The 11,923-nt window shown below is 42.7% G+C and overlaps 1 protein-coding gene across 1 annotated transcript in view; it reads left to right on the forward strand.

Moving 5' to 3' along the window:
- Positions 1 to 11,282, forward strand: part of PSMD11 (proteasome (prosome, macropain) 26S subunit, non-ATPase, 11) — a 38,511-nt gene extending 27,229 nt beyond the window's left edge. Inside the window, exons 7-14 of the mRNA XM_004684891.2 lie at positions 1,697 to 1,841; positions 3,457 to 3,517; positions 6,532 to 6,594; positions 8,257 to 8,382; positions 8,858 to 8,893; positions 9,153 to 9,204; positions 9,485 to 9,627; positions 9,743 to 11,282. Coding sequence (XP_004684948.1) covers positions 1,697 to 1,841; positions 3,457 to 3,517; positions 6,532 to 6,594; positions 8,257 to 8,382; positions 8,858 to 8,893; positions 9,153 to 9,204; positions 9,485 to 9,627 — 626 coding nt within the window. The 3' untranslated portion in view covers positions 9,743 to 11,282. The remainder of the gene's footprint in view (positions 1 to 1,696; positions 1,842 to 3,456; positions 3,518 to 6,531; positions 6,595 to 8,256; positions 8,383 to 8,857; positions 8,894 to 9,152; positions 9,205 to 9,484; positions 9,628 to 9,742) is intronic.
- Positions 11,283 to 11,923: the final 641 nt, after the last annotated feature.

An 11,923-nucleotide genomic window follows, 5' to 3' on the forward strand; every position in this document is an offset into this window, starting at 1 on the left:
GCAAAATGTCTCTGGTATATGGTTGTTCATTGTTTTTGTTATTTTCTAGCCTGGTCCATTATACTCCTGTATAGCTGTTTTTGTTTTTTTTTTTTTATCTGAATCCACTGGTCTGTATGTCTGTCCAATACCATGCAGTTTTGATTTCTGTGACCTTGTAGTATACCTACCTTTACGTTTGGGATTGTGATGCCTCCATTCTCTTTCTTTTTAGTCATGAGAGTTTTGGCTGTTTGAGGTCTTTTGTGGTTCTCTATGAATCTCATCAATATTTGTTTGTTCTATTTCTTTGAAGAATGTCATTGAGACTTTTATTGGGATAGCGTTAAATCTGTATATCGCTTTTGGTAGGAAGGCCATTTTGATGATGTCTTGGGCCTATTTTACCCTATTTATTTTTTTTTTCTTTAAAGCAGCCTGTTTTCTCCTAGCTCTAGGCTGTTAGGTATGGGATACTGGGAAGTTGTCTCATCTAGTTTAGCAGTATTAATAGTTTGTTGGGAATTCTCAAGGGAGCTTTCCTTGACTGCAGAGAAGTCCAGGTTTTCTCCAGCTTCAGTAGTTAAGAACAGTGGTAGGCGGTTTTGATTCTTTCAAAGTGGGAGACTTTATGAATAAGAATACTGGATTATGGCACAAATCACTCAGTAAGTGATTATTAAATCACAAGTTGCCAGCTGATATGCTAGCCACACAGGTATGTGGCTGGCATGTTAAAGACTGAAAATTGGCCTCTTGAGGTCACGTGTGAGCATTTTCATATTTTTATTAATGGCATGGTGAATACTTCCCATATGTATCTTGATGTGAAAAATGTTGGAAAATACTGTGGTAAACAAAAGGGTGGGGCTGAAGTCTGTAAACTCCTACGGGGATGAGGCAAGAATTATAACTGATATACAGAGTCTTTGGATTTAGGTGCCTTTCAAGCTGGAACGGACTGATTCTGTGTTATCCGAGGTGGTAGAATAGGTTGAAAGTAATAAAAGTTTCAAAGTTAAGCTCACTGGGAGCAAGCAACCCAACTTACAAACAGTAGCATATTGGTTAGATGAACTATATATAGTATATCAGTATAGAGAAATAGTGCTTAACTGTGTACAATTAAGTGTATGAACCTGGCATTATGTGAAATCTATATAGATTGTTTCCAGTCAGAAGAACATCCTTAAGTGACAGGTTAATAACATGAAAATGAAAGTGTAAGTAGTTAACTTTTTTTCTCCCATTAAAGCTGCTTATACAAAGAAATGGTTGATGTTATTAAAACAGGTTTTTCAGGCAGTCCAGCAATGTTTGGGTGAATTTCTTGATCTGTGAAGTGAGGTCTTGAAGGTTAAAGATGGCCTTTTTGGTGGCTCTGGAAGATAGCTGTACCACAGAGGTGGAGAGATGCATGGGGAAAGATGTTCCAGTATGTGATTTTTAGGATCCTCTTTGAGTTTGCTCTTAAATTCCTTTGGAGTTTATACTGGCAGTATGTCAAAATGACATTGAATGGGGAGGAATAAGACCTGGGGTTCTAATCCTAGTTCTGCCACTAGCTGGTGACAATTTTGGGCAGGTCCTTCATCTTTCCTTGACTTCAGCAATAATCAGATGGGGTTGGGATATATTTCTGAGGCTCTTTTCAGCTTTGATCTTTTATGGGTCTATTACTTGATATGGTTCTTACTCCATTCTTTTTAATTCCCAGGTATTATCCATGCAGCAGAGGAGAAGGATTGGAAAACTGCATACTCATATTTCTATGAGGCATTTGAGGGTTATGACTCCATCGATAGTCCCAAGGCCATTACATCTCTGAAGTACATGTTACTGTGCAAAATTATGCTCAACACGTAGGTGCTCATTAACTTTGGGATATGAGAACTTAGGTCTTTCAGCTAAGTCTTTCTGCCATGACAGAAATGACTTGGGCAGGGAGATGGGTCAGTTATAGAAGCCGCAGTTACTGTCTCTTGGGCTGGTTGAGGATCAAAGTGGGAGGGCCAATGTATTTGAGAATACTTTGCTATTCTTTCAGAACCAGAGAGATAGATTTTAGAAGTCTCCTTCCTAGCCCCTGTTGGAGTGTTCAGATAGAACAGAGGACCAGGAAATAACTTACAGACTAGCTACTGACTTTTGGGCCACCCAAGAAGGGGAGATGGCTTAAGGAAGAGATAAGGGAGACGTTTAAAAAAGAGGGCCACTGAGGGGCCTCCTTGGTGACCTAAGGGTTAAGTCACCGCTATGACTTGAGTTTGGTCATTGTCCAGGGAGCTAACCCACCTATGGCATAGACCTCTCCTGTCTCAGCTGTTGCTTCCCTTGGCAGTATATTTCAGTAAATCTGCTTGTTCTGCTCTCCACTCTGTCCCTAGCAAATCATCTTAACCCCCACACTTCTAGCCTACTCCCCAGTTCTTGTTCTCTCTCTCCCTCACACATACACACACATTAAAAAAAGGACAACAAAATGTGACTAGTCTTTTTTTTTTTAAGATTTATTTATTCATTTATCTATTTATTTATTTATGCATACAGAAATGGGGTACAGGCCAGAGGTACAGGGGCAGTGAGAATATTCACCAGAGACAGAAGGGAGCAAAACAGGCAGATTGATGAAGTACACTGCTGAGGGGAGCAGCAGGTGAGACAGGAGAGGTGAGCTGCACCATGTGGATCACCTCCCTGGCTGGGATTGAACTCGTGCTCAAGTAGCTGTGGCTCGCTTCATAATGCTGCACTTTAACCAGTTGTGCCATTAGGAAGGGCCCTCAGTATGACTAATCTTTTTTATTTTTCTAAAGGCTTTTTAATTTTTACTTATTTATGCATGTAAGAACTCGGGTACAAGCTAGAGGTATGGGATGAGAGGATTCACCAGAGTGGGGAATAGGACAGGTGGATTGACTGAAGTTCATTGCTTTGGGGAGCAGTGGGCAAGACAGGAGAGTTCTGCTGGGCCATGTAGGTCACTTCCCTGGCTGGGGATCAAATTTGTGGTGTAGTTAGTGGCTGCCAATACCTCAGTGCTGCACTTTAACCCCTTCTGCCACCAGAGAAGCACCCATGACTAGTCTTTTTATAAAGAATTCTACGACATTATCCACATTCTTTGGGAACAAACAAAATTCTCTTTGGAGTTGGATTATACAAGTTTTGTTTTAATAAATTACATCATATTTAAATTTGATTCATACTTACCATTCCACCTGTTGAGTTTCTTACTTTTGGTAGGTTCAGTGTAGCTTTCTCCTAGGTATTGGAGGTGCCCTCTGTAGTGCTGAAAAAGAGTGGAAGACGTCTAGCTGTCTTTGCATATAGAGCATATGGGTTTGGGTATGAGAAATTATTTTATTGGACAGAGTTTCTTAGTGGGAGCCTTAAGAAAAAGAAATTTGCCTAGACCTATACTTAGAAAGCATACATCCTGGAACAGTTCACCAAGTATGTCTTTTTGTTTTCTAGCCCAGAAGATGTCCAGGCTTTGGTGAGTGGGAAGCTTGCACTTCGGTATGCAGGGAGGCAGGTAGGGAATACCTTGATTGCATTTTTCCATCTCTACTCATTCTAAGAACTAGCATGTTGTCTGTTAGGCTTGCTGACACCAGTGCTCTTAGGTCTGTTCCATTCAGCTCCCCTCTCCCCGCCTTTTCCCTTTAATTCATTAAGTTGTATTTTCTGTATAGTCATGCATTTCTTTATGGTGCTTTGGTCAACACGAGACCACCTATATGACAGCAAACACCTATAGCCTAGGTGCGTAGCAGACTATATCATCTACATTTGTGTAATTACGCTCTGTGACTCCTGTACCATGATGAAATCACCTTAAAGATGTATCTCTCAGAATATATTCTTGTTGTTAAGTGATGCATGACTGTACTTTTAAAATGATGGTCTGGAAAGTCAGTGTTTGGTAGATAATTTAAGGGACTTACAGAAGTGGCAGTGAGATAGCATATATTTAACTTTGTCCAGAACATTCATCTACCGTGAACCTGACTTAGAAATTTAACATGTATAGAGTTTGTTCTTGGATATTCCAAGAGTCTGGAGCCCAGTAAAATCTGATGTACATGACATAAAGGGATGTTTGATTCCTTGTTGCAAAAACTAGGTTTTGAGGACTCACCAAAGTGCTTATCATTCCAGTGTGTTTCCTCTCAACATTTTCAGTTTGGAATATGGTGCAGCAAGAAGTTTTTGATGGCCCCTTTTGTGCTTTGAATAGGTCTGCATGTGACCTGTGTAAAAAAGATGTCTAGGGGCCTCCCTGGTGACACTGGGGTTAAGTCTCAGTACAAGGAAGCTATCCATAGCAACTGCAGCACAAGTTTAATTTCCAGCCTGGGAGCTGACCCACATGGCACAGCACACTTCTGTCTTGGCTGCTTCTCCCCTCAGGCAGATATATATTTCAGTATATCTGCCTGTTCTGTTCCCCATTTTGTCTCTGGTTCATCTTCTCACCCCTACCCCCACCTCTGCCTACACCCCAGCTCTTGTATGCAGAAATAAGTTTTTTTTTTTAAAGATTTATTTATTTATGCATACTAGAACTGGGCTATAGGCCAGAGGTTCGGGGTGTGAGAAGATTTACCAGAGACCAAGTGGGGAGCAGAAGAGGCAGATCGGCGAAGTACACTGCTGAGGGGAACAGCAGGCAGGTCAGGAGAGGTCTGCCGCACCATGTGGGTCACCTCCCTGGTCAGAGATCAAACTCATGCTGCAGTGATTGTGGATAGCTTCATAGTGCTGTGCTTTTTAACTTGATGCACCACCAGGGAGGGCCCAGAAATGGATATTTGGGGGAAAAAAAATGTCTAGTGTTTGAGCCATCCCTTCTTTGTGCTATGCTTGATGTTACTAGTAAAGTGAAAATAATCTTTAGATTTCAAATGTATTTGTCTGTAGATAAACAGACACATTATTTTTCTCACTGTATCTTTGAAGGAATGGTCACAACAGATGATTTCTTCCTTCTGAGTGGCCCTAATGGGCTTTCATCAGAATCATCTCTTAGTTTTGAACACAAGAATACTGGTTATTACTATAGAGAAAGACTCACTATTTCATCTAGTACAAGAATTGAGGACTAAGGGAGGTCAAATGTTCCTCATACCATCAGGTAACTGGAAAATGGTATAACCACACTTTGTACTTGGGTCATCTTATTCTGAAGTTCCAGACTTCTCGTAATATTTGTATATAGGACACATACGGGAGTCTAATTACACTGATGATTAGCTTTGTATCGTTTTGAAAGCCTGCTGTATATAATACAGTCTCCTTATTTAAGTACATAGGGCGATATGAGAGGAGTTTCTGGTCTCTTTTACCTTGATGACAAGAGTCAGGCCAATTTCCTAGAAAAATGAATGTTGCATAGATTTCTTGCTGAACAGAGACTTGATAACTTGGCCAGGAGCCTTCCTTTTTTTTTTAAAAGTTTTATTCATTTATACATATACAAGAGTTGGGTTACAGACCAGATTTATTCATTAATGCATACAAAAGCTGGTTACATGCAGGGGGCGTGAGAGGTCCATCAGAGACAGAGCAGGGAGCAGAACAGGCAGACTGAAGGGAACAGCAGGCGAAACAGGAAAGGTCTGTCGTGCCATGTGGGTCAGCTCCCTGCCAGGGATTGAACTTGTGCTAGTATGTCTGCAGATAGCTTCATAGTGCTGTGCTTTAACCTGTTGTGCCACCAGGTAAGGCCTGGTGAGGTGCCTTCTTATAATCAGGTTATAAGTTTTCCTCAACCATTGATTGTATCTTCATCACTTCAGGTTTTTAACATTCAGTGTAATAATTAGTAGGAGTTGATACCTCAACTCTGATGAAAGTAGACCTTAGATAATGTCCTGAAAGAAACCCAGCAGAAAGAGTCCGATAAAGGACAGTTATGGTCATCTCTAAGGGCTGGGAGAAATCTGGGAATTAATGGGGACAAGGAAGCTTGGAGGAAGAGGAAAGCAATCTTAATTTTCTGGTCATTTTCTCATTTAATTTGTCATCATTGGGGAATACTTTATCGGGGTATTTTAGAGGCAAAAGTTTCTATTTACTAGTACTGTGTACCTGTGATGCAGGTTTGAACAGTGCAGGCCCACTTGTATATAGATACTTTTCAATACATACAATTAGCCCTTCATATGACTATGAGTTCCACATTCACAGATTCAACAAACCACACGTGTCATTTGATTGACTCTGCCCACATGGAATCCATGGGCTGACTTGAGCCTCCTGGAATTTGATATGTCCCCCATGGCTGCTAAGGAAAGACTGTAGTTAAGTTTGGGAGTCAAGTCATACTTAAAATTTAACTATGCTCTTAAAGACACCCTCCCACCCCCCAATTGTTCAGGTATCAAAAGGGAAACTGTTTGGAACACCAAATAACCGCTTTGAAAATTGATAGGGTGGCATCTTCCTTGGAGCCCGAAGTAGTGTTGACATTGCATACGGCTGTGAGACTTGTTTGTATGGATGTGCATTTTAGATCACTTTCACTGTTTTTCTCTTTATTCTTAGACAGAAGCATTAAAATGTGTGGCCCAAGCTAGCAAGAACAGATCACTGGCAGACTTTGAAAAGGTAAGCATGGTATATTGGGTTGATATGGGACATTCAAGTACTTTTTTTTTTTTTTAAACATTTATTTATATGTGCATACAGAGCTGGGGTACAGCCCAAGGCTCAGGGGCGGTGAGAGGCTTCACCAGAGACAGAGTGGGGAACAGAACAGGCAGATCGACGAAGTACACTGCTGAGGGGAGCAGCGGGCGGGTCAGGAGAGGTCTGCCACACCATGTGGTCACCTCCAGGGCAGGCGGTAATTGAACTCATGAGGAAGTGGCTTTAGCTTTTCAGTGCTGTGCTTTAACCCACTGCTCCACCAGGGAGGGCCTCAAGTACTTTTTTAAAAAACTATTTTTTCAAATAATTACGGCTTCACAAGGTATTACAGAGATGATGCAGAGTGATCCCATGTTCTGTTCACCCAGTTTTTTTCCAGTGGTTGCATGTTAATTATAGGACAATATCAGAACCAAGAAATGGTTAAACACTTTAGTATCGTAAAATTTGTGGAGTTGTTACACCTCATTTATACATAGTATCTTTCTTTTTCAAAAAGTTCTTTGCTATCCTTTTTTCACATCAAGTTTTTACAGTAAGCCCATTATTTCCACACTATGGCTGAGGAGCTAGGATTTGAAGTGGGTGCCTGTAGATACACCTAGTGCGTCAGGGTTTTTGCCTCCAGTCTTCATGCTCGTTTCACAAGGCGTGTCTTAGGGTTGTTTCAGTTCCAGAAATGCCAGGTCTGCTCCTCTGTGCACAAAGAAGTCTTAATGTATCATCTGGAGCAGAAGATATTTCCTCAGATGATGTTCTAGGCTTGATTTGAGGCCAGGGCTTTTTACTCATTTTAAAGGCTTGAAATGGGAGATAAGTAAGCAAGTCTTATATATTCTTTCTAGACCTCTGTCCTCTTGGTCTAAGTACATTGAGCAACTTAATAAAAACAAATACAGATCCAGGGGGGAATCATAGTGTATATGGAGACTGAAGACCATATGGTAGCCATTACCTCCAAGATTAATCATTTTCCTGGAGGTTTCTTGGTAATTTTAATTCTTTCTTGGCATTATCTGCTTGCTTCCCTAAATACCTTACAGCACAGGTGACATGAGGCTGGGGTATTGAGACTGTTACTAATAGTAAATCAGGAATAAACAGTCTAGACCATTTTATCCTGAAGTTTGAAATGCTTTCTTTTAGGGCTTTTGGGAAAAGAGTCTGTGATCAGATATTTGGGGAAGACTAGAGCTAACCAGAATTAGAAACGTGCATCTTTGGAAAGCAGAGTTAATATTATGCTATTATTCTTTGTGAAACCCTAAGAATTAGTTGTAGACTTCAGCATTTTCCATTATTTAACTTTGGAATGCTTTATCTTTTTTTCTTCTCTATGGAGACTCTTATGTAGAATTACCTGGCTTACAAAGCTGAGTTGTTCTGAGGGCTAAAATGCTGCCAATATGAGGCTTTCAGATAAATGGAGCCTAGGATACTATTCTATTTAAGTTCTTGTTTTCTTCAACCCTCTGTCATGACTTTTTTCATCTCCTCAAATCCCCCAGAACTTTAATCAGCTATGCAGTTACAAGGGCTGGCAAAGCCTTAGGAAGCTGGGCCTAGCCTGACTGTCAAGTGCTTCTCTGTGCCAATCTCTGCAACTGACTTTCTTGGTAGGCCCTGACAGATTACCGGGCAGAGCTCCGGGATGATCCAATCATCAGCACACACTTGGCCAAGTTGTATGATAACTTACTGGAACAGAATCTGATCCGAGTCATTGAGCCTTTTTCCCGAGTACAGGTGAGAACCTCCCTGGGAACTCTAGCCTTTCTATGGCGGGTGGGAGTTTCTGTTTAGACATCTTGACAATTGCCGCCTCCCTTCCCATACTCATCCAGAATAGGAACTTGTTTCCTATTTTACATGCCTGGTGGGCAAGAGGTGACCAAGATCTTGGGTTTTTCTAACAGAGAACAAAGAGGAGTGGGAAGCTGTGGGGCAGAGGCTGGTGAGATTGTCCCTGCTTGTATTGAGTCCAATGTCCTTGCCTTTGTAGTTACTGTACATCTGGTAAATGCTTTCTGTACTGGGTGTGCAGGCAGGAGTGTGTTTATTGTCTGTAATGGTGCGGGGTAGCAGATGGATGGAGCATAAGAGACCTGAGCCCTATAGAGACATTCACCAGATTGTAGGAGATACAGTTCCCTACTCTTCCAGATAGGAGGCAAAAGTAAAACTTTCAGTGTTGGTATCTTTCTTCTACCTTTCCTTGTAGATTGAGCACATATCTAGCCTCATCAAACTTTCCAAGGTAAGGAACCCTGAGTTTGTCTTGGGGTAGGGAAGGGGTAAAGGGCTGGGTGGAGGACTGGCATTTACATGGATGGGCCTTTTTGGAAAGCTCTCAGGCTTCTCGCGGCGGGGTGGGGGGTTTGGGGTTCATAGGCTCAGAGCCAGAGTTGCATTGTTGCTCTTTTGTTTTCAGTTTTTCTCCCTAAAGCCCTTTTGTACAAGATTTTCATGTCATTGTGATCACTGACTGGTCCTTTAATCATATGCTCTGATTTTAGGCCGATGTAGAAAGGAAATTATCACAGATGATTCTTGACAAGAAATTTCATGGTGAGTAACTGCCATACATACAGGTGAGGGGCTGGTGGTGTAATAAACAGTTGAAAGGCATAGTACTTTTGTTTATCTTGAAAGATGTCCTGTTTGTTTCACGTGGGTGGGTCCTTGGATCCTGCCCCTCTTAGCTCCGCCGTGAGAGTGCATAATAATAAACGGGGGTTTTATTTGCCCTCCGCTCTGGAACCATTGAGGTGACGGGAGAGGGCTGCTTCCCTTGTGCTTTCTTGTCTAATCCCTTCTTTTGCCTGGGCTGCCCTTGTGTTTCCTACAGGGATCTTGGACCAGGGGGAGGGTGTCTTGATTATTTTCGATGAACCCCCAGTAGATAAAACTTATGAAGCTGCTCTGGAAACAATTCAGAACATGAGTAAAGTAGTGGATTCCCTCTACAACAAAGCCAAGAAACTGACATAGGTGAGTGCTGGCTCCGGACCCGGCTGGGCAGCGCTGCCTTCCATCTGCAGAGACTGAAAGCCTTCTGGTGGCCTGGCCGCTTCCCCAATTGACACTGCTCTGTCTTCTCTTGCAGAGTTGGATCTGTAGCGGTCCTTTGGAGAGTGTGTGTGGCGGGAGAGTGAAACCTTTGGGGAAAATGCTAGGAGATTCTTTTTTCTTTTTGTTCTACTTTTCGCTCGGAAAGTTTTTAAATCCTCATTTGGTGCATCTGTATTCCAGCCGATAGGTGTGCCAGTTTTCATGTAATCTTTACTGGCCCAACTTGGGAGTGGGGAAATTGCTTAAAAAAAAAGAAAAAGAAAAAAAAAAGGTTATTCTAAATAAAAGGAAAAAGGCTTACACTACCTAAAGCTGTGCTCTCTGCCTCCTGGGAGAGGGCCGCAAAGCCAGGCGCTCCACTGGCCACTGGGGCTCCCAGTCCACCTGCTGGGCGTCGCCTCTCCTCCTCTTCAGAATTGGGTGTTTGCCTGACCATCAAAGCGACGACTTTTTATTCTGTTTGTACTGAACCAAAACAAACAACTGTGTATAGACTGCTATTTTCTTTTTTATTTGAAATGAGACGTTCTGGTGTTCTTTCCCCGCCATACGGCCGGTCCATCCGCCCTTCCCCCAACAATGGCTCCAGCAGACTGGCCGACGGTCCTGCCGACGCCACCGCCACCGCCGCCGCCGCAGCAGCACCTGCACGGCTCCGCTCCGACCTGCGAAGGAATGGGGACGGGACCAGGAGCTAGTGTCCACACGGCCACATGGAGCAGTGTGGGCCCTCAGGGGCCTGCTGCGCATGTGGCTCTTTTTAACACAGTAAACTAGGTTAGACGTCAGTGTTTTAATTGCCCCTCTCCTCTGCTCTCTTCTCTCTCCCCTCTCTCAACCAGGAGACCATTACTTTGTCTCTTCCTTTCTCCTTCCTCCCTCTGGGCGAGTCAGACTGTCTGAAATCCAGCTTCTCTCCCTGTCCCTCTCCTCCTCTCCTGCTGTCAGATGGATTTATTCCTTTTTAAACAGTGAACATCGGAAATGAGACTGGGTTTTTTCTCTCCCCTTCTCCCCCCGTTGTTGGGTTTTGAGCAACCTCATATCCCCCTCCCAGGGAACATCTTTATTTACCTCTTAGAAATTGAAGGGATGGGAGGTAGAGCACTGTATTTCAGCATGCTTTGTTTTATGATGAGATTACACAGCAAGGCTTTCGTGCCATTTGGGCAGGTAAGCTTCTGCACCTCTGTTGTACGCAACTATATTTTCTTCTTCCTCTCATCTCTTTGTCTTCTCTCTCTTCCTTTTCCCTTCCTCCTGCCTCCTTCCTGCTGGCCTCCTTTTACCTTTCTTCCCCTTTCTCAGAGTATCCTTCCAGGTTTTCGTAATAAATTTATATTTTGTAAAAGGATTTTGTTGTACCAGGTTTTGCATCCTCACTGAATCTGACTGGCTTTTATTTTCCTCTCCAAAATCAGGTTTTTGTTCTCAGCATCTCTCCCCATCATGTCCAGTCACTGTTTTGGTTTTGGCACCATCAATATCAAATGTACAAACGGTTCTTGCTAACCAACACCAGGTATATCTGATGTTCAGATGAGTTCCAATAAAAACAATTTTTTTTTCAAAAAGTGTCTTTTCTTGTGTGCTGTAGGGCTTCTGACCACGTCCAGAGCCTGTGTAGCCCTCTAGACTAGCTAAAGCTTGATCTCATTTGCTTAAAGGGAGACATATATGTGGGGTAAAATGTAGGGCTTTGGGTAAGAGGGTTGGCTTGTGAGGCCTGAAATGGGAAATGTTGTTCAGGTGTATCCGTTTTCCTCAGTGGGCCTGTGGGAAGCAGGGTTTGGGTTGTAACACCTCTGAGCCCATTTCCTTGTCCGCACGAGGAGGATCCTGCTTCATGGTGAGTAAGTGCAGTAGGAAATGCAGGTGCCTGTTCTGGATGGAACAGAAAGATTTTCATGCCTTCTCTCAGATGGGAACAGTTCTGAGGGGTGTTGATGCAACTGGGAGGAAAGAGTGAGTGGTAGCTACCAACTCTGCTAAAGTCTGTTCATTTTTGCTGTTCTCTCATGTTGTCTGTGTTAATTTTACTTGCAGAAACTTTTGCTTTAATCAAGGAATTATTCCAGAGGGATTCAGGGTTGAAGTAGAGGGGAGAAATTCCCTTTGTTTCCTCAGTGAGTCTGATTTCCTCTAGATCTGCGCTATCCAGTGTGTAGCCGCAAGGTACTGTTACGCCCTTGAAATGTGGCTCGTTTAAACTGAT

Source organism: Condylura cristata, unplaced genomic scaffold, assembly GCF_000260355.1.
Source record: "Condylura cristata isolate star-nosed mole 26May11 unplaced genomic scaffold, ConCri1.0 scaffold00017, whole genome shotgun sequence".
NCBI classification, from domain to species: Eukaryota; Metazoa; Chordata; class Mammalia; order Eulipotyphla; family Talpidae; genus Condylura; species Condylura cristata.